Source organism: Podarcis melisellensis, assembly GCF_964234715.1.
Source record: "Podarcis melisellensis genome assembly, chromosome: 2".
NCBI lineage: Eukaryota > Metazoa > Chordata > Lepidosauria > Squamata > Lacertidae > Podarcis > Podarcis melisellensis.
Genome location: NC_138529.1, coordinates 122,931,355 through 122,959,328, shown reverse-complemented (window position 1 = coordinate 122,959,328; position 27,974 = coordinate 122,931,355). Strand labels below are relative to the sequence as shown.

At 45.8% G+C, this 27,974-nt stretch overlaps 2 protein-coding genes across 2 annotated transcripts in view; both read right to left on the bottom strand.

Moving 5' to 3' along the window:
- LOC309363281 (uncharacterized protein) overlaps positions 1 to 23,037 on the bottom strand; it is a gene marked incomplete at its 5' end in the record, with an annotated part of 163,115 nt that extends 140,078 nt beyond the window's left edge. Inside the window, one exon of the mRNA XM_081899386.1 lies at positions 22,443 to 23,037. Within this exon, the coding sequence (XP_081755512.1) occupies positions 22,443 to 23,037 (595 nt within the window). The remainder of the gene's footprint in view (positions 1 to 22,442) is intronic.
- LOC309365057 (uncharacterized protein) overlaps positions 23,017 to 27,974 on the bottom strand; it is a gene marked incomplete at its 5' end in the record, with an annotated part of 27,746 nt that continues 22,788 nt past the window's right edge. The window contains one exon of the mRNA XM_081903186.1: positions 23,017 to 24,284. Within this exon, the coding sequence (XP_081759312.1) occupies positions 23,378 to 24,284 (907 nt within the window). The 3' untranslated portion in view covers positions 23,017 to 23,377. The remainder of the gene's footprint in view (positions 24,285 to 27,974) is intronic.

Here is a 27,974-nt window from a genome sequence, read left to right as displayed (position 1 = left end):
GGAAAAAGCCCTCCGGGGCAGGAAGGTGACATCCCCCCTTCACTTCTTTTAATCCCTTGCCGGGAGAGGGGGAGTCCGGTCAGTTTCACACCCATTTCCCGACGGGGGGGGGGGGAGAGGCAGGGTCGTGGCGCAGGGGGTCCCTGTTACAACAGCCCTGCAAAGTAGACCGGAGTTGCTACACACTTTTGGGACTTAGAGAGTAACTTAAAGCTAATGGGACCCCTGACCATTAGGTCCAGTCATGGCCGATTCTGGGGTTGCGGTTCTCATCTCACTTTATTTGCCGAGGGAGCCGGCGTACAGCTTCTGGATCATGTGGCCAGCAGGACTAAGCCACTTCTGGCGAACCAGAGCCGCGCACGGAAACGCCGTTTACCTTCCCGCTGGAGTGGTACCTATTTATCTACTTGCACTTTGACGTGCTTTCGAACTGCTAGGTTGGCAGGAGCAGGGACCGAGCAAGGGGCGCTCACCCTGTCACGGGGATTCAAACCTTCTGATCAGCAAGCCCTAGGCTCTGTGGTTTAACCCGCAGTGCCACCCGCGTCCCTGGACAGTAACTTACGGCAACCATAAAGGGCAGTCCAGTGTGTCATTACGGGGGCCTCTTTTAAATAGGGGTGGTGTTTGAACTTGGGCTTTGCTAATGTTACGGAATTGGCGGGGGGGGCACTTGTGTGAGAGCAGGTTTCCTTGGCCGTCTCCCCCTTCCTTGCTTGTCCCTTCTGCGTTCCCATGGCATGTCCAGCCGAATTCAACTATGGCGTGTGGTACATATCTCCGCCTTCAGACGGATGGAGCCAGGCAGCTTTCTGGGTCATGTGCCCAACTTTTCATGAGCTGATATTAAATCCCAAAAGAACTACAGCTGCTTGTTACAAAGGGTGGGGGCCGATTCGGGTAGGTTAATGATATTAACTCTTTCCATGCTCATTTCTGATGCTCAGAAGCAGGTGACCCTTTCCTACACCTTCCTGATGACATTCTCAGTCTGACAAACAGCATTTACACAGAAACACGGATCAAACATGAAAAACCCTTTACATAACTCCCTTTCTAAAATTCAAGGAGACCATCTTATAACATATTCCCGCTATAACACACAAGTTCTAATTAAATCCTAATATTTACTATGCCTAAACATCGAGCACCACAGACCTATAATAATAATAATAATAATAATAATAATAATAATAATAATAATAATAATAATTTATTTATACCCTGCCCATCTGGCTGAGTTTCCTCAATCACTCCCCAATCGAGTGTTAAAAACAGTAAAGCATGAAATATTAACAACTTCCCTAAACAGGGCTGCCTTCAGATGTCTTTTAAAAGTAAGATAGCTGCTTAATTCCTTGACATCTGATGGGAGGGCGTTCCACAGGGCAATGGTCTGGTCCCCTGTAACCTCACTTCTCGTAGGGAGGGAACCGCCAGAAGGCCCTTGGAGCTGGACCTCAGTGCCCAGGTTGAATGATGGGGGTGGAGACGCTCCTTCAGGTATACAGGACTGAGGCCGTGTAGGGCTTGAAAGGTCAGCACCAACACTTTGAATTGTGCTCAGAAACGTACTCAAATATTCCTCTGCAGTAAAGGAGGCAAATGGAAGCCTTCCCATTGTCTTTGTGCTTACAAATACTGCCTTAAGGAGGGATGAACAGGGTGGGCCTGTGACCTGGATTCAGGAACTAAAGTATTTACCATCACAAAAGAATGCCCAGGCTGCCCAGATAATGCAGTTAGTGACCATTAACAGGTATCCTTGGGGACAGGATTTCTGCTGTTGACTGCCTCCTGTGATGTATTCCTGCTGTAGACAGTCTCCTTCTGTATGATATTTGGGGGGTGGTCTTGGGTGGGCAATTGCAAAAGACTATATAAGGCCTTGCACACCTCCCTCCTGGTTGTGGTGAGGGCGGGGGGGGGGGAAACCCTGTTGCAATAAAGATCAGGCTTACTAGCCGCTTTGCTTCTCCATATACTTTGGTTGGCCTCTGTTATTTTCTCCTACCTATATGGAACCCACTTAAGGACTATATGGGCTCTTGGATACCCCATAAGGGGAAAGGAGCAGGTTTTTTCTTAGAACAAAGGTCGTAAGAATATGTTTGGTTGGCACGCTTATTTATGGCAGGATGAAACTAAAACAAGAGCTCTATGAATCAAGTTATTCAGAAAATCCTTTTTACAGTATGGGATAAATATAATAATCTTCTGGAAAGAAAAACACCTCTTTGGCTCCAACCCACAAAAGCAACAGCTTTTTTAAAAATGCAATACAGAAGAAGCAATGGGTAACTTACAGAGATCTTTCGGACTTTTCGGAAGAAAAAATAAAATTGAATAAACAGGATGAGGTGGGAGGTGTGGTGGCGGATTGGTTTCAATACCATCAAATCATCTTGTTTGGACAAGATAAAGGGAGAGGTTTTTGGACTGAAAGTTCACAGTTTGAAAGAGATATTATTGCAAGGAAAGAGAAAGTGTTTCCCAAATTTCAGGTAGAAGACTGTCCAATCTGAAGAAGTGTGCATGCACACGAAAGCTTATCCCCAGAACAAACTGAGCTGGTCTCTTAGGGACCCTGCCAGGCGCCCCACGACCCCAGGGATTTCTGCCAGGGGCAAACCGGGAAAATGGGGGGCCTCAGCCCCACCCCCAGCCCTGCTTGGGGTCCTCATTCCCCTTCCCGCCAAGGCGTCCGGGGGGGGGCAGGGCAGGTGAGCATCTCTCGGCCCCCCAGGAAAGAGAAAGGGGAGTCTGGCGGTGCTGCTGCTGCTGCCCAGGAGATCTTGCAAGGCCAGCCCTGCAGGTGTTGGGTCCCCCCTTCCCACCTGGTTCGGGGCCTGGATCGGGGTCCCTGTCGACGGGCCCCTGGGAGGGCGCTTTCCTTACGGGGGGTCTCTTCGTCCTCCCCTCCCCCTCTTATCCCCCCCTCTATTCCCCCCCTCCTCTCCCTCTTTACCTCTTGGTCCTCCGCCTCCCTGGCTCCAGATTAGTCCGCTTTCCTTGTCTGCAATAAAAAGGGCGGCGGCGGCGGGGGGGGGGGGCTCTTCAGCGACGCCCCTCCTCCTTTTCCGGTCAGGAAACTTCCGGCGCATTTCGCAGCGACACTTCCGGTTCCTTTTGGGATTCGCTTGCCCCTAGAGCTACATCGTCAGAGCAGCCCCCCCCCCTGTGTTTGGATGGGAAGCGGACGGGACCGCGCTACCTCTGGGGGTTCCATGGGGACCTGGCCCCCCTCCTTCCTCCTCCCCACAGCAGGGGGGCGAGATGGCTGCGGGAGGGGCATCATATTTGGGGGTGACCTGGGTTTGCGGGGAGAGAAGGACATGGTTTTCAATCTGCAAACAGGGAGGCTGGGAGGGAAGAGGATGAATGAGAAGGAGGGAAGGGCTGCCCCTCCCCCTGTGGGTCAGGAGAGTGGGGGAGGGGCGGACCCAGGGCAGCCAGGGGGGTCCCTCCCCCCCGCCCAGGTTTGCCTCGCAAGGTCCTCTGTGAAGCCCAGAAATGGACCCAGCCTCTGGGGGTGGGAAGAGACATGGGGCTGCCTGAGAGAGAAGGGGCGCTTCCTTTCCTCTCCCCCCTCCTCCCCACAGGCTCTCCTGCGTCCAGAGACCCCCTTGGCCCGGCAGGGAGAGGGTGGGGTCCCCTTCCGCCATGAGAGGAATGCAATGGGGTTGTGAGGGGGGGGGGAGAGACCCCTTTCTGCTCCCCTCACAAGAGGGTCCTCGTTGTGTCTCTGTGTGTCTCTGAGGGACAAGAGAGGAGGAGCCCCTCCCCCCGCTGCTTCTTTCCCTCTGCGACTCTGAGGGCAACGACTTTTCCCAACTTCCCGCCCTTCGAAATCTGAGCCTCGCCTCAGTTTCAGGCGCCAAGGAGGCAGATTCCCCGGGCTCCCTGCTTTATTAGTGGATTTCTTCTCATTCGCCCTGATTTCTGCTCATATATCTTGCTTTTGGAGCTTCTCTCTGCTTCTTTAGAAAGATGACCGTATAAAAAAACCCTCACCACTGCCTGAATCCCATACAGTATGTAAAAGTCTGATTTCTTCCCATTTGCTGTGTATAATTCTTCCTCCAGGACTGTTCTTCCTTCCTGGCAGTGTCACTTCCAAACTAATAATTCTTCCCTCACTGTCCTTATATAGCTGCTTGGGGTCTAGTTTGGGGCCTGCATAAAGAACCTCCTCTCTTTTTTCCTTTTAGCTGTAGGTATAAATTCATGGCCAAAAGCCTTATTGATACACAATTTTCCATCTGATGCCTGCTTACTCGGAAGTAAGTCCTACTCTGCTCCCATGTGCGGAGCCAGCAGTTCAGGCAGTTCTGCTAGCAGGAGGCCAAAGGACCCGGAGTGGTTTGCAACCAGGGTGGTTTCCAAATGCTGCCCTTTTTGATACGTTTCCATTTATTCTTTTGCGTGGGGACTGGCCAGATTGAAACCCCCCACCCCATTCAAAAGAAGGACTTGCAAAAGATTTCAAAGGCGGAATTTCCAAAAGATGGCACTTTGTCCTGAATTTAAGACAAGTCAGTCGAAAACTCATGGGCTTTTTTGGCGTTTATTTGGGGCCTTGTCTAAATAAAAGCTCTACAGTTTACAGGGGTCCTGGTTTTCCCTTTTTGAAATATGGCAACCCTAATTATTCTGGGCTCTGCTTGAACGGAAACTCCCTTTTAGAGCTCAGTCAGTAGAGCATGAGACTCTGAATCTATGGGTTGGGGGTTTGACCCCCACTTTGGGCAAAATATTCCTGCATTGCATGACCCTCATGGTCCCTTCCAACTTGACAATTCTAGGATTCTACCATGTGTAGAGGAAAGATCGCCTTCTTGTGGGCAGTGGAGGAATGATGTCATGTTGGTTGGTGGGAACTGTTCTTGAGTGTTGCCTTGTCACACACATGCAACACCACAACAGTCCTGTGAAAGGAAGGGGGGTGCATTTCTGCAGGCTGATGTCCATCCATCCAGCTGTCCAGGCCCCAGCACCTCCCCCTAAGAGTGAAGGGTCCCAGTCTGGAAATCCTCCCTTCCTGCTGGAGATGAGGCAGTGAGGGATTCCAGACAGACAGAGGCATCCTTGCTCTGGAATTCCCTTGCCAGCAGGGAGACTTCAAAAGCCCCCCCATGCCTCCCCCTTCCCTCATTTAGTAGGGAGACTTTTCATCTTGTGGTTGGGTCATTTTAAATCCCCTTTTTCTCTCTCTCCCTGCAATATTAAGCAATTGTGGCTCTTATGATCCCTGCAGGGTATTAAGTGTTGTTCTAACCTCCCTATTGCAGGTGGAAAGAGGAATGTGGGGCTTGCTTATAATATCTTAGGGTGGCAGGATTAAGATTTGGGACTGGGGCTTTCAGATTCAGAGCCACTTTTCACATGAAAAGTGAATGCCTGCTGGAAGGAGAAAACGAGGTGCAAAGAGCCAGAAGACCATTATTGAGACTCACAATTCCTCTAAAACAAAGAATCGGCAGAGAGCCAACGCTATCTGCCCTGGCTCAGAAACAGAGCGGGTTGAGGAAACCGAGAAAAACGGAGCAAATAGAACAAACAGTGAGTGACAACGTTGGGGGAACCTCACCCCCCCTTAAGGAGGATGTCAATGACCCGACCCCCCTCCTCCCAGAAAAAGCTAATCCGTCCAAGAGCGCAGGAGCAGGAGCAGGAGGGATTCCTCCCACTCCTAACGCTGACCCACCCATGCCTCTAGAACAAGATATCAGAGGAGCCTGCTTTCAACCAATTCGGGATACGCTCCCCTACCAAGAGATTTGCATGTTGTCTGCAGAAACTATGGTTCGGGACTTCCGGAGGCGGCGCCATCGGCAATGGCGGACTCCTTCTGAGTAAGAAGGGGAAGCTCCACAGAAATCGGGTCTACCCGCTACAGCGAAGCGGGGACCCTTCCAAAAACTGCAGGCGGGTGAAGCCTGCGACCGTGGGACTCGGCGGGCATCTTTGCGCTCCCCCCGCTTTGAGAAGGGGCTTGGAAAAAAGCCCCGGAACAGGACGGGGTGTGTGACGCGGTGCTGAGAGTTAATCGCTACTTCTGCGGAGTGAAGCTGCACAGCTGATGCCAGAGAGCGCTGACCTTTCTTCTTTTGAAAATTCGGCTTTAAACTACAACCCGTGAGTAAGAACTTGATAAAAACGGGGGATCAAGGGACTCGCTTCCTTTGATCGGCACAAGAACTTGAATTTGGCTCTGAAGCGGGAAGGCGCAAAAGGGAAGTCCGTCTTCCGATTTTGTAAGTAGGATCAAAGCAAAGACTTTGGAAGCTAAGAACCGGGGAAAGTGGAGATATAAGGAGCTTAATTCCAACGCCTGTAGAAAGAACCCCCCTTAAAGTTGGGGGGAAGAAGAAACTTGTTATTTAAAAGGGGAAAAAGGGAGGAAATTAAGACCACCGCTCAATCCCTGCTATTGGGCTGCCAGAAACAGCAAGGAAAGCCCTGCACCGTTTATTGCTACATTATATGGTTACTCTGTTTTTGAATTGGAAATTTTGAGAGTCTCTCTTTGTAACTGTTGCCTTTGACTGAAGGATACTATTGTATATAGAAGCAATCCATTTTAAAGTGAACATTGTTGCCAAGCTCCCCTAGAGGAGGTCTGTGTTATAACTGGGGTTTTTCCATTGCAGCTGGCTAGGAAACTTCTCCCATAACAAAGAATTTGACTGTGAGAGTGACCTTGAGGGAGATAAAGTAATGGATCAACTTCAACCTCAGGAAAAACCCCAGGAAAAACCTCCAAGAGTAAAAACTAGGCTGCAGCAGCGAAGACAATCAATTGTAGCCCCTCCAACTATAGAAAAGGAAGAAACTGGCCAATCTGGGGCAAAAGGTGGGGGCTCTGATGAGACACTTAATGCATCATTAGATAAAATCTTTGGAGCACTGGAAAAATTGTCAGCTAAAATTGATTTAAATACTACAACTATCAGTTCTAACACACAGGCCATCGATAGGCTGCTGCAGGAATCTAAATTGACAAGAAGGATTGCATAGGACGCTAAAGAAAAGGTATTGGAAGTAGAAGGAAAGATTCAGCCAATCAATAGACAACTAGAAGACCACAAGACGCAATTGTCTTTATTTGAACTTAGAGATAAACAGGCCAACTTAAGGATCAGAGCGGTCCCAGAATTGGAAGAAGAGAATTTGAGTGAATATTTGACACAGGAATTTGAAGAATTCTGGGGCCTGGACCAGGATAAAGATTTTAAGATAGTGACGGCCTTTAGATTTGGCAAAGGTGGTAAAGGAAAAAAGAATAGAGCAAGAGATTGTTTGATTACACTCAGATCCAAGGAAGAGAGAGACAAAATATTGAGCCTGCACTACAAGAAATCACTGGAGATAGAGGACTCCAGGATTGAGATTTATAAAGACATCCCAAAACATCTTTTGGACCTCAGGGCCAAATACGGAGACTTGGTGTATTTGTTAAGAAGAAATAGCATCATTTTCAGGTGGGAGTTCCCCCAGGGTTTGTCCTTTACCTATAAAGGGAAAAAAGTGAGAATAAGATCAGAGGAAGATAAAGAGAGATTTTTGAAAGACCACGAGGAACATTTACGGAAAGAGTCAGAGGAAGGAGAACCGAAGATACCAAAGCCAGGAGCTTTGGACACAGCAAAGTTACCACTGGGACCAGACAAACTAGAGAAAGCGAGTCCACCAACAGACCAAGAACAAGTACTGGGAGCAGTTGGAGGAACAGAATAACTACACAATGTCTCTGCAGGTATTAAGTTGGAACATTAGAGGGCTGAACTCCCCTGATAAGAGGAAGAAAATTTTTCATTTGCTGAAAAAGGAGAAATTGGACTTGATTTGTTTGCAAGAAACTCACGTGACCAGATCACATAGAAAAGTTTTAATTAACAAAAGATTAGGTCAAGAATTTATTTCATCAGATAAAGTTAAAAAGAGAGGAGTCGTGATTTATGCAAAAGAAAGCCTACTACCCAAATTTGTTTTTAAAGATGATCAAGGAAGATTTGTGGCAATTGAGATACAATTTCAAGGAGAGAACTTTTTGATTGTAGGGATATATGCACCAAATGAGGGGAAATCAGAATTTTTTAAGAAACTGCCTGAGACACTGTTGGACTTTATGGATTACAAAATCATCATGCTCAGAGATATGAATGGCGTGATTTCGACAAATATGGATAAATCAGAAAGACAAGTGGTAACTAAAGATGGAAGACTACCGAAAACTTTTTTTGAAATGACAGACAATATGGACTTGATTGATACTTGGAGAACTAAGAACCCCCTAGGCAGAGAGGGAACCTTCTTTTCTGAAGCCCAAAAGACCTGGACAAGAATTGACCAAATCTGGATTACCAGAGGACTGGCTCCCAAGATTCGAAGGGTGGAAATCTGCCCCAAAACTTGCTCCGACCATAACCCTGTGAAAATGGAATTGAAAGTATCATTGACTGGCTCCTTCAGATGGAGGATGAATGACACCTTGTTTAGAGATCAGGAAATTATTAAGAAGGCCCAAAAATTATGAGAGACTATTTTGAGATAAATTTGAAGACTTCTGTGGAAAAAAGAGTAATTTGGGACGCTAGCAAAGCTGTAATGAGAGGATTTCTGATTCAACAAAATGCAATAAAAAAGAGAATTCAAGAGGAGAAAAAAGAAAAGATATTGGGAAAAATAAGAGAAGGAGAGAGGAAACTTAGTGAAAAAACATTTGGAAATTTGGACAAACTTGAAGCTTTCCTTGCTAGGTCGAATTGCTGTTATTAAGATGAATGTATTGCCGAGAATGCTGTTTTTGTTTCAATCTTTGCAAATTATTGACAAGATGGATTGTTTCAAGAGGTGGCAAAGAGATATTTCTAGATTTATCTGGCAGGGCAAAAAGCCCAGAATAAAATTTAAGATACTAACGGATGCTAAAGATAGAGTGAGGTTTGCCCTGCCAGATTTCAAACTCTACTATGAATCAGCAGCTTTTTGCTGGTTGAAGGAATGGCTACTTCTTGAGAACACAGACATCTTAGATCTTGAAGGTTATGATAATGTATTCGGGTGGCATGCATATTTGTGGTATGGCAAGGTTAAACTACACAAGGCCTTTAAAAACCATATTGTCAGGAAGGCATTGTTTAATGTATGGTCGAGATATACAGATTTTCTGGAAAGTAAAACCCCAAGGTGGCTCTCACCTATGGAAGCGAAGGCTTTGAAAAAACTTAATATGGAGACTAAATGGCCAAAATATTGTGAAATTTTGGAACAGGAAGGGGACAAATTGAAACTGCAGAGTTATGAGAAGCTTAAAGATAAGGTGCGAGACTGGCTACATTATTTTCAAATAAGAGAGGCTTATAACCAGGATAAAAAGTGGGTTTCCAGGTGGAAATCTAAGCTCTATCTAAGTTAGACAGAATTGTTAGAACCCAATGCTAAGATAATATCAAGAATGTATAATTTGCTGTTGAAATGGAACACTGAGGAAGAAACGGTAAAATCTGCTATGATAAAGTGGGCACAAGATATAGGATATAATATTATGATTGCTGACTGGGTGAAGTTGTGGACCACCGGGATTAAATTTACGGCATGTAATGCCTTAAGAGAGAATATTATGAAAATGATGTATAGGTGGTACATGACCCCAGTTAAGCTTGCAAAAATATATCATTTACCCGATAACAAATGTTGGAAATGTAAGGAAACAGAAGGTACATTCTTTCACCTTTGGTGGACGTGCCCTAGGATTAAGGCCTTTTGGGAGACGATATATAATGAACTAAAAAAGGTACTCAAGTACACTTTCCCTAAGAAACCAGAGGCCTTTCTCCTGGGCATAGTCGGCCAATTGGTGCTAAAGAAGGATAGAACTTTTTTTATGTACGCAACAGCAGCAGCAAGAATACTTATCGCAAAGCATTGGAAGACACAAGACCTACCCACCCTGGAAGAATGGCAGATGCAAGTAATAGAATATATGGAGATGGCGGAAATGACTGGCAGAATCCGAGACCAGGGAGAAGAGTCGGTGGAAGAAGATTGGAAGAAATTTAAAATTTATTTACAGAAATATTGTAAAATTTTTGAAAGTTAATGGCATTGAAATGAACTGAAGGGGTACTAGCAACGAGGTTAAAAATAAGATTGGATGGATGATTAGACAAATAAATTGGATATGAATTTGCTGAATTAATTTTCAACAGGGATACAAAAAAGGGAGATGTGAGGAAGTCAAGGAAATAAGTGAATCAAAGATGAGAAGTAAAAGAGGGATTTTTGTGTTTTTTCTTCTTTTTTCTTAAAATGTGTTTTTTCTTTTCTTTTTTGAAACTATTTTTTCTTTTTACTTATGTATTTTGTATTTTTGTGTATCTGTTTTTGGTTTTTTTTCTTATGTTTGTTGTCTTTTCTGAAACCTAATAAATGTTTATATATATAAAAAAGAAACTATCGTTCTGGTTCTCCAAAGACTGGATGAAATCCTCACCAGAATAGTTAACATTGAGAAACAATTGGATACTAGTTCCTCCCCTTTAAATGCCCAAGGGCTTAAAAGGATGATAAGAAATGACTCTGTTAACAACTCACCAACTCAAACTATGGATGAAGTGAGGTCCTGTCAAGTCTTGCAAACGAACCAGATAATGCTTGAGATTCACCGATACACTCATAGGTGGATGAACCGCAGACAAATTACTATGTCCTTGTCTCAGCTCCTGAATTACCATTACCGAAATGTAGATCTAGAAAATTTCCACTTCCTGACTACCTTGAGAAACACCATGCGCCTATTTATGACCTTTAGGTCATCAACCCTCCCATCTCGACTCATGGAGATAAAGGATACCCTATGGTGGTTCCATTCTCTCCGCCCAGTGAGAGTATTTAAGGATGAAACTAGGAGGCAATTGGTCCCTTGCATAGAGTCAAAGCTAATGCGGATAAAGGAAACCAAGCTCAAGACTAGAAATACTAATTGCCCGAAGGAAGAAAAGAACTCTGTAAGCCTAGAATTACAAGACCTGAAGAAGAGGCTAATGAGTATAAAGACTACCCAAAATATAAGGACAGTAGAGCCTAGAGCACAATATTTAAAGACGTCCAACAGCTCTTTATCCCATCGAAAGACATCAGTGCAACTCCCTGTTCCCTTTTCAAACGACACCAAATTAGATGAGGAATTTGGCGCCTCCGACATTTCTATGGCAACAACACATAAAGAACTCTATGTTGCTGACAATCTGGAGATATCCAGCACCAAATCTACATCTGGACCTTTGCCTAATGTTCCAAAAACTTACCAGAATGATCAGCCTTCTCTACTGTACTCCTGGCGAGACAGGATGGACAGATCTTCTGAATTCGAATCTGGCTCTTTGTTGGCCAGTGATTCGCATTTTATAACACATACCTCATTAATACTTCCACAGCCACAGATAGAACCAACAATCCTCCAATTAACCCAGGAGGGAGAGGGGGATTGACAGTTAATGAAACACCATGGGACTGCCCCCCCCCCCCGCTTGGGGTGCGGTTGGTTGGGTTTTATCTTCTAGGGATACTTACCCTATCCAACCTCCACCTCTTTCCCATACCATTTTGACCCATGAGTCCTGGCCCAAGGATGACTTGTTATTGAGGGGATGTTACCCATTTATTGGGGAGGCTAGTATGTGATCTGGGATTTCCACAATTGAAGGGCTAGGGAGGAATGGCGGTGGGGCTAGATATCTATATCGGCGAAGGGTTTCGAGATGCAGTGATCCTTGAACCCCTTCCAATCTACGCCCCATCCCAAGGGATGAGGGTAGGGAGAGCAAGGATTACACACCTCCGTCATTGGTGCTGTGCAATGCCAGGTCCATAGGCAACAAAACCGCCACCATGCGTGACATTTTTGTCTCGCAGGGGATTGACCTGGCTTGCGTGACGGAGACCTGGGTACGGGAAGGCGAAGTAGTCTCCCTACATGAGATAACACACCCAGGTTTCTCTGTCCTCCATCAATCGCGGACTGTGGGTCGGGGGGGGAGGAGTAGCGTTGTTATTCTGGGAGGATTGCTCTTTCAGAGCTCTGCCATCACCGACGATCTCCAGCATTGAATGTGTTGGTCTCGTGTGGGGCACCAAGGAGAGCTTGGTTGTCTGGCTGGTGTACCGACCACCCAGCACACCTGCAGCCACCCTGTCAGACCTGCTGGAGGTGGTGGCGGGCTGGGCCTTGGAGTTCCCAAACCTACTGGTTTTGGGAGACTTCAACGTCCATGCCTATGCCACTCCCTCCTCACAGGCTCTGGACCTAGTGACTTCCATGGCAACACTAGGGCTCTCCCAGGTTGTTTTGGGCCCCACTCATCAAGCAGGCCACACGCTGGATCTGATCTTTGGGGCTGGCATAGATGTGATCATGCTCCCTGCTGTGGAAGTGCCATGGTCTGATCACTACGCTCTGAAAGCCAAGATTGACTTCCCGCTCCTCCCCGGCTCGGGTGGCGAACCTATTTGGGCTCGTCCGCGAAAACTGATGGATCCTGATAGATTCCGACAAGCCTTGCGGAACCCTGCTCCTCCTGGCGACTCATTAGATGACCTTGTTGAGGAGTGGAATAACCGGTTCTTGGCAGCCATTGATGAGATCGCGCCTAAGCGCCCTCTGCGACCCCGTCGAAACCGGGCCCCTTGGTTTACTGAGGAGCTCCGGAAAATGAAGCGGGATCTCAGACGGCTAGAGCGAGTATGGCGACGGACTCGTGACGGAGCCTCAAGAACATCTTATAGGACGCTTATGAATGCCTATGAGATGGCTATGAAAGCTGCTAAGAAATCTTACTTTGCAGCTTCCATTGCATCCGCTAGCTCTCGCCCGGCACAACTTTTTAGAATAATTAGGTCAATAACGTCCTTAGAAGGACAACCAAATTTAAGCACAAATTCGACCCACAGCTGTGAGGCATTCGCGAGGTTTTTTGCGGAGAAAGTCCTGTTGCTCCGCCGTGACCTCCCTGCCAATTTAGATACAGTGACTGAACTGGAGGCCCCTCGACTGACTTCAGGTCCAGTGTTGGACCATTTCGATCGGATACTCCCTACTGATGTGGATAGATTCCTCCAAGTTGGTAGGCCCACCACCTGCCTCCTTGATTCGTGCCCGTCTTGGCTGATTAGGGAGTGTCCAGATGTTGTGCGGACCCCCCTGGTTGAAATTATCAATTTGTCCCTTGACACAGGGACATTCCCAGGGGAACTGAAGGAAGCAGTGTTGTGTCCACTCTTAAAAAAAACTTCATTAGATCCCTTAGACCTATACAATTACCGCCCAGTTTCAAATCTTCCATACCTGGGTAAGGTAACTGAGAGAGCGGTTGCTGAACAGCTTGGTAGGTTTCTGGAGGAAACATTGGCATTAGATCCATTTCAGTCTGGTTTCCGTCCTGGTTTTGGGACGGAGACGGCTCTGGTTGCCCTAACAGATGATCTCCGTAGACAACTGGATCGAGGCGGGTCAGGACTGCTGATCCTTTTAGATTTGTCAGCAGCCTTTGACATAGTCGATCATGATCTTCTGGACCACCGCCTCGCAGACGTGGGAATACAGGGCATAGCCCGTAACTGGTTGTGCTCTTTTATCTCTGGTCGGGGACAGAGGGTGGCACTAGGGAGGGAAATGTCGTCGCACCACTCCTTGGTGTGTGGAGTGCCGCAGGGCGCAATTCTCTCCCCGATGCTTTTTAACATCTTTATGCGCCCCCTTGCCCAGATTATCCGGAGCTTTGGGCTGGGCTGTCACCAATATGCTGATGACACTCAGCTCTATCTGCTGATGGATGGCCACACCGACTCGACCCCGAACAAACTGACCAGATGCTTGGAAGCTGTGGCTGGATGGTTTCGTGGGAGCCGATTGAAACTAAATCCTTCGAAGACAGAGGTCCTATGGCTAGGTCGGGATGGCATGGGGATGAGGGACCAACTCCCTTCTCTTGCGGGGGCCCAATTAGTGGCATTGCCTTCCGTTAAGAGTTTGGGTGTAATCCTTGATGCCTCCCTTTCCATGGAGGCGCAGGTTACAGCAACAGCCAAGGCGACATTTTTCCACCTTCGCCGCATCAAGCAGTTGGTCCCTTACCTTTCCCACCCCAACTTGGCCACAGTGATCCATGCAACAGTCATCTCCAGGCTTGACTACTGTAATTTGCTCTATGCGGGGCTGCCCTTGAAGCTGTCCCAGAAACTCCAGCGGGTGCAGAATGCTGCAGCGAGGCTCCTCACGGGGTCTCTGCCATGGGAGCATATTCACCCAGTGCTTTTCAAGTTTCACTGGCTCCCGGTGGAGTACAGGGTCAGATTTAAGGTGCTGCTTTTGACCTTTAAAGCCCTCCATGGCCTAGGACCCTCGTACCTATGGGACCGCCTCTCCTGGTATGCCCCACAGAGAGCCTCAAGGTCCATAAATAGCAACACCCTAGTGTCTTTTCAACTCTGGCTCCGGCCTGGTGGAACGCTCTGCCTCATGAGACCAGGGCCCTGCATGATCTGATTTCTTTCCGCAGGGCCTGTAAGACAGAGTTGTTCTGCCTGGCCTTTGGCTTGGAGCCAATTTGATTCCCTCCCTCCTTCTCTCTCTCTCTCTCTCTCTCTCTCTCTCTCTCTCTCTCTCTCTCTCTCTCTCTTTTCTTTTCCTTCTCCTCCTGCGATGAGACTACATTTTAATATTTTTATGTTCCATTATTTTAATGTTGTATTTTATTTTTGTTTTTAAGTTGTAATCATTCTTCTTGTTTTTATTATTTGTAAGCCGCTCTGAGCCCGGCCTTGGCTGGGGAGGGCGGGGTATAAATAAAAAATTATTATTATTATTATTATGAGATTTCTTCCAACTACTGGAGGAAAGTATGTCTGAGGTTTATGACAGAAATATAATTATTACGGGTGAATTTAATGGAGTAGTATAACTGGACTATGACAGAACACTGAGGAAAAGTATCTCAGAAGAAGGCAAAATACCAAATACTTTTTTGATATGGTTACAACAATGGATCTACTAGATCAGGGGTCAGCAGACTTTTTCAGCAGGGGGCCAGTCCACTGTCCCTCAGACGTTGTTGGGGGCCGGACTATATTTTGGGGGGAGATGAGCGATTTTGGCCCGCCCGCAAAGAGGCCTGAAGATGTTTGGCTTTACCTGTCCCAGTTGTCGTCCCAGTAGCCCCAGTTGGGCTTCTCCAGGGCAGGTTGGAGGCTGCGTTGGCCGGAGAAGACAGAAGCAGCAGCCCTGGTGGAGCTTTCCAACTTTGCTGGAGTCTAGCCCTGCAAATGCTGGATTGATCAGAAAACTCGAGATGGCAGGCAAGCAAAGAGGAAGCAAATCAATGGCCAAAAGGCCTGATCATTTATTTGTTGCAACAAAGGTCTCAATCTCTAAGAAGAGCAAAAAAGAAAATTTCCAGAATAAAGATTACATGAGTTTTTAATAGTTCCCACAACACATTTCTCAGTGGGTTATCAAAACATCACAGGTATGTCCCGGAAGAGGAGTGGTGTTGGGCAGAAATCTGTGATCCAGACATGCCCATGTCAATCACACCTTGTTTCAACATCCATCTAACACAAGGAAAAGAAAATATCCCCCCATCATCATGGAGGTCCACTTCCCTCACATTTACAGGGTACCAGGCAGAGGGCCTTCTTGGTAGTGGCACCCTCCCTGTGGAACACACGCTCCCATCAGATGTCAAAGACCTCTGAAGGCAGCCCTGTTCAGGAGCAGGGCGGAGATCTCTCAGAAGTGGAGGCTTTGCGCTGAGAGATCCCTGCCTCCACTCCTCCTTGCACACAAGTAGGAGCGGGAGAGGGCAGCCCTGCTGAGGAGTGGCTGGCTGCCTTCAGGTGGTGCAGATGCTCTCAGATGTAGCTTCCGGGCTGCCACCACCTTCCCCAACCCCAGCAACTATTCCGCCTGGCTGCCTTCACGGGGTTGCAGGGGATCTGAGGCGGAGGTGGGGGGCTCCTTTAAAATTCTCCCTTGAGGGGAGTGCAGCCTCAAACCCCTCAACGGAAAGGGTGACGGAGCCTGTCCCTCCCCAGCTCAGCAGCCCCCATCCAGCTCCTCTTCCTGTGCAAGCAGCAACGCTGCCTAGCGGAGCAGCCCCATCCCATTCCTACTTGCCGCCCGGCCCACCTTCCCTCACAAGGAAAACAGAAGTATGGCACTCAAAACGGAAGTTATACTCAGAACAGAGCATGTTTGGCTTCCGAAAAAAGCTCCAAAACTGGAACACTCGTTTCTCGGTTTGAAGAGTTCAGGTTGCAAGTAGTTTGGGAACTAAGGTGTTTGAAAACTGAGGTACCACTGTATTTATTTTTCCCCTCCCCCTGTGGTGAAAATGAGAGTACTGTAGGGATCAGATGGGATTACCATGTGGAATTATAAAATATACATCAAGCCATCGCGTCCACGATGAAGACATTGTGTTGACTGGGTTTGATATATTGACAATAATTTCTGATTAAATCCCATAAGATTCTACATTCATGCCCTTTTCATGCCCTTTTCCCTCTGCTGCCCATTTCTCTCTTGCCTGAAAAGTCACTTACACAGCCCAGTTGCTTCGCCAGGCAGGCCTCCTGGGCCATAAAGAGAGTGGGCAAACTTCTTTGTTTTTTTTTTTAATATAATTTTTATTGAATTTTCAAATTTTAATACAAAGCAAAAAAGAAAAAAGGAAAAAAGGAAAAAGAAAAAAAAAGAAAAAAGAAAAAGGAGAGAAATAAACACAAATAGATTCTTTCGTAACCCTCTTTCATTGACTTCCCCCCACCCCCACCCATGCATCCCAATTTTCAAACTTAATTCAGCAAGTTCTTGTTTCATTCCTTAAACCTCTTCTTATTATATTTAAACTTAATTCCCTTTATTAGGCCCAACTTATTTATCCCATTTTCTTATATACCTTAAATTCTTTTTCTAAGATCGATCGAGGTTCTTATACCATAAATTTCCCCATTTTCATGTTAAAATATAAGTCAAAATTATAAAACCCAAAAGTCATAAAATAGTTTTAAAACTTTCTATTTTTCCCCCTCCCTCCTTGTCCGGATATCTGTCCCTTCCTAGATATCTGCCCTCTTATAAAACTTCTAGCCCGGATTCCTCACATCTGAGGCCTCTGACACCATTTGAGTCTCTCTCTGCCTGTTTTGTTGATAGTCCTTCTTATTAATCTTCAAGTCTCGAGGGATGTCTAATGCAGTCTCTTCGCCTTCTCTCCAATCAATCCTAGTTGAAAAGACTTGCTGCAGGGGTTCTGCCAGATGTTCCCTTAAATCAGGTTCACCAATGCCAGAAAAGAGGAGGAAGTCCCAGTTATATTTCTTCATTATTTCAGCTTCCCATCTATAGTGTCCAAAAACTTCCTCCTTTACTTTTCTCTTTTCAAAATCCATAGTCCAAAAAACTTCTCTGTCCCCTTGCTGCATGAAGTCCTGTTCCTGTACTTTTTGCCCTCCAGACTCCTTGTCCTCCAACTTCAAGGAAACTTTTTCCAGTTCAGCTGCAGAATCTTTCAAGGTCAAATCCTCAGTTCCTTCAGTAGAGTTGCTTGTTTTTGAAGTCAAAGCCGTGAGCTGTTTGTCCATAGCTATCTCTTGCTCTTGTAGAATTCCCACGAGAAAAAGGGCTCTTTCTATTTCTGCTTGTAATTTTCCTTCTGCAGCCATTGTAATGTCTCTGGTTTCCCCTAGGGGGATTACCATTTTTTCCCTTTACCAACAGTCTATTACTTTGTTATTACTTGTTGTTACTTAATTTCCAGCCACTTCTGGTTAAATGTAACACCTTTGGATCAGAGAGATATAAAGATACAGTTCTTGTCTTGATTCTGCTGTTTGACAGCTCAGATGACAGCTGTCAAACTCCCTTTCTTTCAGGCTAGGCTAATGCGGAACACTCCCGGATCCCGAGTGGGGGTTCCCAAAATTTTTTCCAAATACGCCTCTTCCTCCAGCACAACTTAAAAAGACAGAAAAAAGCTTGTTTTCACAAATCGATGGAATCTTTTATCAGTCCCAAAAGACAAAAAGAAGATCTTTTTAATCCGATCTTAGGCTTTCGCTCCTTGCTTCAGATCATACATGCAGGGGGGGGGTGTGGGCTTCCTTTTGACACAGCCCCCCCGTTCGCCAAATTAAAGGAGTTAATTTCTTTTAAAATCCAAATTTCGTTTTACTCACGAGGGTATTTGTTTCAGTCCAAATGTCAGGAAGAAAGTTGACGCTCTCCGGCAATGGCTTGCGGCTTCGCTCCACCGATGTAGCGGTCTACTCTCAGCACCACGCCGCTCCTCAGACCTTCTCCGCAGCCTTTAAAAAGGCTCTTTGACTGTCGAGGAGGGCGCTTAAGGTGCCCACCGAGTCACCAGGTCCACAGGTATCAGCACCTGTGGTTTCTAAGGGTCCCCGCGTCGCCGGCGCGGCAAGACCCGTCCTCGATGGAGCCGATTCCCTCCGGAGCTCGGAGGGAGTCCGCCATTAAACCGATCGCGTCAACCCGGAAGTCTGGGCAAACTTCTTTGAAGTAGGTTTCTATATGGTAATCTTAGGATGTTAATCTAAGGGCCAGGAAACAGATCTCACATGAAGGGGATAATGATCCGCTGTCCTCCTGGTCATCCTCCTTATCATGTGTAGTGCTTGTTTATGACCTGCGGGGTTGATAAATGCTCTTCTTTGTAGTTCTGTTCTTTGTTTACCCCAGAAATATTTGTGCTTAATTCGTTTTAGTAGTTTAACTTTCCCCCCACGTGGGTTTGTTGAAATGCTCAGATGAAATCTGATTAGTTCTTACGAACACTCTGTAAAAAGTTCTTTTGTGAATAAAACGGCCTGGGCCGGGGGCTGTGGGAATCGGACAAGCACAGAGAGACACGATTATACGCACCCTTCCCAGAGTCTTGCTGGTTCAAGTCTCTGTGTGTACTCTTTTTAATCAGAGTTCAATCCTTCCTTTACTTTGCGAACGCAACAAGTACCCCCTAAGCATTTTTTTAAAAGAAAAAAAGCACTGAGTTATACCATAACATTACAGATCAATGGAAAGACAATTTAATGAAGAATGTAAGGCAATAACTTTTATGAAGGATTATTCATTACAACGGTAGTCATAAAGAAGAAATGTGAAACAAACAGAAAAAAATTAAATATACAGGTAGAATTGCCGCGTTATAGTAATAATAATAATTTATTATTTATACCCTGCCCATCTGGCTGGGCCACTCTGGGCAGCTTCCAACAAACTATTAAATTACAATAATGCATCAAACGTTAAAAGCTTCCCTAAACAGGGCTGCTTTCAGATGTCTTCTAAAAGTCTGGTGGTAGTTGTTCTCTTTGACATCTGGTGTGAGGGTGTTCCACAGGGCGGGTGCCACCACCAAGAAGGCCCTCTGCCTGGTTCCCTGTAACTTGCCTTCTCGCAGGGAGACAACTGCCAGAAGGTCCTTGGCGCTGGACCTCGGTGTCTGGACAGAACGATGAGGGTGGAGACGCTCCTTCAGGTATACTGGACCGAGGCCATTTAGGGCTTTAAAGGTCAGCACCAACGCTTTGAATTGTGCTCGGAAACGTACTGGGAGCCAATATAGGCCTTTCTAGACCTGTGTTCTGTGGTCTCGGCGGCTGCTCCCAGTCACCAGTGCAGCTGCCGCATTCTGCATTAGTTGTAGTTTCCGGGTCTCCTTTAAAGCTAGCCCCACACAGAGTGCATTGCAATAGTTGGCACTTTGTGATGAAAAAGTGGGTTTTGCGTTGCAGTTTGGGTACTCCGTCTGGAAAAGGTTTGCCATCACTGCCCTCGGTTCATGTCCAGTTGCAAAGCTGGACGTAGGTTTTCCACCTTCAGGCCAAGAGGTGGCTCCTGCCTTGGGGCAGCTGGTGGATTTAGAGGAAGCTGACCCTTAGCATTCTGGGTTGGGGACCTGCCTGAACCTCCTTCCCCATTATACTCATCCTTACGGTTTCATTTTGGGGATAGCATTCTACACACACTTGTGTCACCATGGTTCCCGCCCCCCAGCACATTGCTTTGAGATGCTCTGGTACGGCCCCTTCTTCACTGTGCCCCCTTCCCTCCTCATGCAAGACCACCAGTCTCAGCTCCACTTTGAGCAGCTCTCCATTCCCAGATACAAGCATTTCCAACTCCCTCCACCAAACACCAACACCAGCTCACTCTCAGTCCACTCTCATTCAGCAGCAACACGACTGATTCACATTAAATATTATATTATGCTTACTATTGTGAAATGTGACCTTCATTACTTTAAATAAATGCCTAGACCACGTTACATACAAACAACAGAAGCTAACACACGCTGCATGGAATTAAGATTGATTTCCTGTTATTGATGTGAAAGAAAATGTCATCTTGGAAAGAAAAAGGTTCTACTCTCTAAAAAGCGTTGCATAATAACCAAAGCAGGATCAATGCTCCTTCTAGTTGCATAATAACCAAAGCAGGATCAATACTCTCTTCTTTAATTGATGGCCTGTAGGTGTTTCCACTCTTACAGCTCTTACCCCTGGGAGTCTTTTGATGGTTTGTAAGACTTCCACTACAACTGAACCTCTGTCCACTTCCCTAGGACTTATATGGTTTCCCCCCTGTATGAGTTTGTTGATGTTTTGTAAGAACTCCATTTGCACTGAAACTCTTTCCACAATCCATACATTTATTTTTTTATTTTTTTATAAATATTTATTGGAATTTTTAATAAAAGAAATACAGAAATAATAAACAGCGTTTCTTTGTTTTTACAAAATTTCATAACATCTTTAGACTTCCTCACATCCCCCGCTCCCACTTACATCATTAATAAATTTTTGTCAAGCAAATTATCATCTTATTTTCAATTTTATAACCACTTATTTAAATACAATAATATAATTCTCCTACAAATTTTATTTCTCTTAATCTCTCTTATCATCAAATTCTGATCCAATTTAGTGATGGCCAATTATTTATAACCAAGCATCCTACTTAATCACTTAATATTCCACTAAATCGCAATGTTTCTGTAGATAAATCTTAAATTTCTTCCAATCTTCTTCGATCCTTTCTTCTCCCAGGTCTCGGATTCTGCCAGTCATCTCCGCCAGTTGCATATAGTCCATCAGTTGCATCTGCCATTCTTCCAGTGTGGGTAGATCTTGAGTTTTCCAGTTCTTAGCGAGTAGTATCCTTGCTGCTGTTGTTGCATACATGAAAAATGTTCTATCCTTCTTTAACACCTTCTGGTCGACAATGCCCAGAAGAAAGGCCTCTGGTTTCTTAGTGAAGGTATATTTAAATACCTTTTTCAGCTCATTGTATATCATTTCCCAGAAGACCTTCACTTTAGGGCAGGTCCACCAGAGGTGAAAGAATGTTCCTTCATTTTCTTTACATTTCCAACATTTATTATCAGACAAATGGTATATTTTGGCAAGTTTAACTGGGGTCATGTACCATCTGTATATCATTTTCATTACATTTTCTTTCAAAGCATTACATGCAGTAAAGTTCATCCCAGTGGTCCACAACCTTTCCCAGTCTTCAAACATAATGTTATGCCCAATATCCTGTGCCCATTTTATCATAGCCGACTTAACCATTTCGTCTTGTGTATTCCATTTCAACAGCAAGTTATACATTCTTGAAAGTACCTTAGTCTTAGGTTCTAACAATTCTGTTTCCAATTTCGATTTCTCCACCTGGAACCCTAGCTTTTTATCACTTTTGAAAGTTTCTTTAATTTGAGCGTAGTGTAACCAGTCTCACACTTTATCCTTCATTTTCTCCATACTCTGCAATTTCCAATTATCTCCGTCTTTTTCTAACAGTTCCCAATATTTTGGCCAATAGGCTTCCATATTGGGTCTTTTTCGAGCCTTAGCTTCCAAAGGTGAGAGCCACTTTGGAGTTTTATTTTCCAATAAGTCTTTATATTTTGTCCAGACATTAAAAACTGCTTTCCTGACAATATGGTTCTTAAAGGCCTTATTGATCTTAACTTTATCATACCACAAGTATGCATGCCAACCAAAAGCATTGTTATATCCTTCCAGATCCAACACGTCAGTGTCTTCGAGAAGTAGCCAATCTTTTAACTAGCAGAAAGCTGCGGCTTCATAGTACAACCTTAAGTCTGGCAGGGCAAAGCCCCCTCTTTCTTTCACATCTGTTAATATCTTAAACTTAATTCTGGGCTTTTTGCCCTGCCAGACAAATTTGGAAATATCTCTCTGCCACCTCCGGAAACACTCCGTTTTGTCCACAATTTGCAAAGTTTGGAACAGAAATAACATCTTTGGCAATACATTCATCTTAATAGCAGCAATTCGGCCCAACAAAGAAAGCTTCAATTTTGCTCCACTCTGACTGAAGCTCTTTCCACACTCCATGCATTTAAATGGTTTCTCCCCTGTGTGAGTCTGTTGATGAATTCTAAGTTTTCTACTCTGACTGAAGCTCTTTCCACACTCCATGCATTTAAATGATTTCTCCCCTGTGTGAGTCCGTTGATGAATTCTAAGGTGTCCACTCTGACTGAAGCTCTTTCCACACTCCATACATTCAAATGGTTTCACCCCTGTGTGAGTCCGTAGATGAATTCTAAGGTGTCCACTCCCATTGAAGCTCTTTCCACACTCCATACATTTAAAAGGTTTTTCCCCAGTGTGACTCCGTTGATGAATTCTAAGGGGTCCACTCCCACTGAAGCTCTTTCCACGCTCCATGCAATTAAATGGTTTCTCCACTGTGTGATTCCGTAGATGAATTCTAAGGTGTTCACTTCTATTGAAGCTCTTTCCACACTCCATGCATTTAAATGGTTTCTCCCCTGTGTGAGTCCGTTGATGAATTCTAAGGTTTCCACTGTGACTGAAGCTCTTTCCACACTCCATGCATTTAAATGATTTCTCCCCTGTGTGACTCCGTTGATGAATTCTAAGGTTTCCACTGTGACTGAAGCTCTTTCCACACTCCATGCATTTAAATGGCTTCTCCCTCGTGTGAGTTCGTTGATGTTTTCTAAGGTCTCCACTCTGACTGAAGCTCTTTCCACACTCCATGCATTTAAATGGTTTCTCCCCTGTGTGACTCCGTTGATGAATTCTAAGGTTTCCACCCTGACTGAAGCTCTTTCCACACTACATGCATTTAAATGATTTCTCCCCTGTGTGAGTCCTTTGATGAATTCTAAGGCTTCCGCTAGTAGTGAAGCTCTTTCCACTCTCCATACATTCAAATGGTTTCTCCCCTGTGTGAGTCCATCGATGTATTCTAAGCTGTCCACTCCCACTGAAGCTCTTTCCACACTCCATGCATTCAAATGGTTTCTCCCCAGTGTGAATCCGTCGATGAATTTTTAAGGTGTCCACTCCCACTGAAGCTCTTTCCACACTCCATACATTTAAAAGGTTTCTCCCCAGTGTGAGTCCGTAGATGAATTCTAAGGCTTCTACTAGTAGTGTAGCTCTTTCCACACTCCATGCAATTAAATGGTTTCTCCCCTGTGTGAGTCCGTTGATGAATTCTAAGTTTTCCACTCTCAGTGAAGCTCTTTCCACACTCCATACATTTAAATGGTTTCTCCCCTGTGTGACTCCGTTGATGAATTCTAAGGTTTCCACTCCGACTGTAGCTCTTTCCACACTCCATACATTTAAATGGTTTCTCCCCTGTGTGAGTCCGTAGATGAATTCTAAGGTGTCCACTCTGACTGAAGCTCTTTCCACACTCCATGCATTTAAATGGTTTCTCCCCTGTGTGAGTCTGTAGATGAATTCGAAGCTCTCCACTCTGACTGAAGCTCTTTCCACACTGCATACATTTAAATGGTTTCTCCCCTGTGTGAGTCCGTTGATGCATTCTAAGTTTCCCAATAGTAGTGAAGCTCTTTCCACACTCCATGCATTCAAATGGTTTCTCCCCTTTGTGACTCCGTTGATGGATTCTAAGGTTTCCACTCCGACTGTAGCTCTTTCCACACACCATAGATTTAAATGGTTTCTCCCCTGTGTGAGACCATTGATGTTTTCTAAGGTTTCCACTGTCAGTGAAGCTCCTTCCACACTCCATACTTTCAAATTGTTTATGTTCTTTGTTTTTACACTCCATGCATTTAAATGGTTTCTTCGTTATTCCCATTAGACATGGCCCACCAGAATTCTGATTGGCTTCTCTATTGTCTTCTTTCAATGGGGAGGGGTAGGGAGAAAATCCTTTTTGTTTTCTAGGAAGAGAACAAAGGACTATTGTTGTTGTTGTTTAGTCGTTTAGTCGTGTCCGACTCTTCGTGACCCCATGGACCAGAGCACGCCAGGCACCTCTGTCCTCCACTGCCTCCCGCAGTTTGGTCAAACTCATGCTGGTAACCTCGAAAACACTATCCAACCATCTCGTCCTCTGTCGCCCCCTTCTCCTTGTGCCCTCCATCTTTCCCAACATCAGGGTCTTCTCCAGGGAGTCTTCTCTTCTCATGAGTTGGCCAAAGTACTGGAGCCTTAGCTTCACAATCTGTCCTCCCAGTGAGCACTCAGGGTTGATTTCCTTCAGTATGGAGAGGTTTGATCTTCTTGCAGTCCATGGGACTCTCAAGAGTCTCCTCCAGCACCATAATTCAAAAGCATCAATTCTTCGGCGATCAGCCTTCTTTATGGTCCAGCTCTCACTTCCATACATCACTACTGGGAAAACCATAGCTTTAACTATACGAACCTTTGTTGGCAAGGTGATGTCTCTACTTCTCAAGATACTGTCTAGGCCTGTCATTGCCCTTCTCCCAAGAAGCAGGCGTCTTTTAATTTCGTGGCTGCTGTCACCATCTGCAGTGATCATGGAGCCCAAGAAAGTAAAATCTCTCACTACCTCCATTTCTTCCCCTTCTATTTGCCAGGAGGTGATGGGACCAGTGGCCATGATCTTCGTTTTTTTGATGTTGAGCTTCAGACCATATTTTGTGCTCTCCTCTTTCACCCTCATTAAAAGGTTCTTTAATTCCTCCTCACTTTCTGCCATCAAGGTTGTGTCATCTGCAAAGGACTATTACATACATCAATTAGCACCTGCTCTTATTTTAACGTCTTTTACAATCTCTCCTGTCCTCCATATGTTCCAATTTTTTAGGAAAGGCAAATGAAATAATGTAAAATAATGGTCATGCATCATCAGCCTTTTATAACCCTTAATTATTGTTAATGGAGCAGCATTATCTTAGAATACGGTTGAACTGTGGGCTTTACGTTATATAAAAAGTGGTTTCTCACAGGAAAGGGAGCTGCTGTATGTTCCAATATTCCTCAGGGTCCTAAGTTCATCATGAAGTTCTTCATCTTCTACACTATAATCCTCCACCCCTTGGGCCACATTCTGTCCCCTTCGACCTCTAGATGTTTATTAATCACCTGCACCGTCCCTTTGGCCTCAGGATGTCCATACTGACCATTTCTGGAGACCCATATATAAGTCTAGTGACAAGGCTTGGTGCTTGTGGTCGGTTGAAGGAGTGCTCAGTTGGAGAATGTTCTTGGGGTTGGACCTCCATCTCTCAGTCTTGCATTATGGAATGGAGAGAGCTGGAGATGCAGAAGGAAAGCAGCTGGAGCCTGACTGCTGGGAAGGCCAGATTGAGACACCAACCCCAATTATGATTTATAATAATTATATGCCGCCAGGTCTCGCACCCGCCTCCTGACACTGGCTTATCTTAGCGGAGATTCCCTGTCCAGGCCTCTCTTACTATTCTTCCTCCTTTGCTGTGGGTGGCCAAGGGCTTCTGGATATTCTAGCTCTGCTCCAACTGGGAATTATTTATTAAACTGTTATACCTCTCTTCATCTGAAGATCACAAGATAAAAATATGTATGTCACTGAAAAAGGTGAGTATTAAAGGTGAATAACACTGATTGTGGGAAGAAAAGAAAGAAGATTAAACCAGTGGTGTGTCCTCCTGAATGTAATATAATAATAATAATAATAATAATAATAATAATAATAATAATAATAATAACAACAACAATAATGTGTAAAGAAGAAACCAATCTTCAAATCAGTTTCATATTCCCTGGCTGTATTTTTCAGCCACGATTGTGACTCAGAATCTTAGCCACACTTTTTTCTAGAATATCAACTGGATCTCTTTGTAATAGGAGCCAAGCATCCCTGGGATTTCATCCAGACATTCCTTTAGTGTGGGCGGCAGCAGCGGAGGAAGGAAGGAAGCAACTTTGGGGGCAAACCATTTCCTTCAGAAGGTCTTCCCCAGCGACCAGCAGGGTTGATAAACTGCTCAGTGGGGACACCTTGGCTTTATAGTGTTACGGTCTGGATACCAATCACAATCCCTTGGAAATGTCTCAAGAACCCTTAAGATCCAGTTCCACCAACTCCCAAGTAACACCGAGCCCTGGAGGAACTTTCTATGCTGAGTTGAGGCATCTCTGGCCCTCCAGATGTGGTTGGACTCAAAGTACCACCTGCTCAAGCAAGGATGCCCCATGGCCAGGGAGGATGGGAGTCTTATCTGGTGGGACAAACTTTCCCCTTCTTCCCCCTCCTCTGAAAATGCGGAATGGGGGAGGTGGGGCACATTGATGCAATAATAATAATAAGGCAGGCTCTTGAGGGGGGAACACGGGAACCCACCCTTTTCCATAACAATATTCCCCATCCCTTAAATCCCACAGAGTTAAGAGATCTAATATATTGGGAACAATGGAAACCAGGTGAGAAGGAGTTGGGCCCAGGTGTCTCGGGGGGGGGGAGCCCTTTAGATGCTTCTGCACAGAAACGCAGGCATGTGAGGGAGACTGGAGTTGCCCAGAGAGAAGCCTCAAAGGGGGGGGGGAAATAATAAAGTGGGCTACCTCCCTTTCCTCTTCCCCCCCCCCATGGTTGGAGTCGCTCTAACAGCCCCCAGCGCCCCCTGCAGCTCCTGATTTGGGACCTAAGGCAGGGCAAGGACTGAGCTTCAGGGGAGGAGAGGGTGGCTGGATTGGGGCTCCTGCTCAGGGATCTCTCCCTGGAGTCCTGGCAGATTCCTGGGCAGGAGGGAGAAGTCAAGGCAGGCGGCCCCCCAGTCCCTCTCTCTTTCTCCAAGATGACTTTGATCCCTCCCCCAGGGATGCTTCCCTTCCTCCCTCCGCCCCCTCCCAGGGTCCCCTTTGCCCAGAGCCCCCCCCCTGGCCGGCTCAGCCTTCCTGCCAAATCTCTCCCCATCCCAGGAGGGAGATGGGGGGGTCTCCTTCCAGGCCTCTCTCGCCCCCATTAACCCTTCCATGGACTCCCCAGTCTCCACCCAAAGGGGACCCACCATACCTAGGATTGCGGCGCCCCAGGGATTCCTGCCAGGTGGTTCAAGTCCCAGCCCTGGGGGGGCCTCCCACTTTTATTGCCTCAAAGGGGAAAAAGGTAAAAGGCGGATCTACATGGATCCTCGTGAATTCATATGATTTTTTCATTCAAATTAAATAAAACCACCATGATACTGTAGACTATGTCTTACTCTGTAGACAGCATCAAAAAAATCACGCATCCACTATCTTGTGGGGCCGCAGGGGCCCAAAAACACGGTTAAAAACACGGATCCTCATGGACCCTCATGATTTTTGCACAAGACCAGCCCAGAGTCACCATCAGTTCAAACATCATGGCCAGGGGCACAGCATCCACCACAAAAATCACGGGACCAAAAACGTGGTTTTGAATCACAGATCCTCATGGATCCTCACGCTTTTCGCATTGGGCCAACCCAAACTCACCGTCAGATCACATGTCATAGCCAGGGGCACAACCTGCACCACAAAAATCCCGGTTCCACGGGTTCCTGGCCATACCGTGGCCCAAAAATGTGGTTTTGAAGCACGGATCTTCATGGATCCTCACGCTTTTTGCATTAGATCAGCCCAAACTCACCATCAAATCA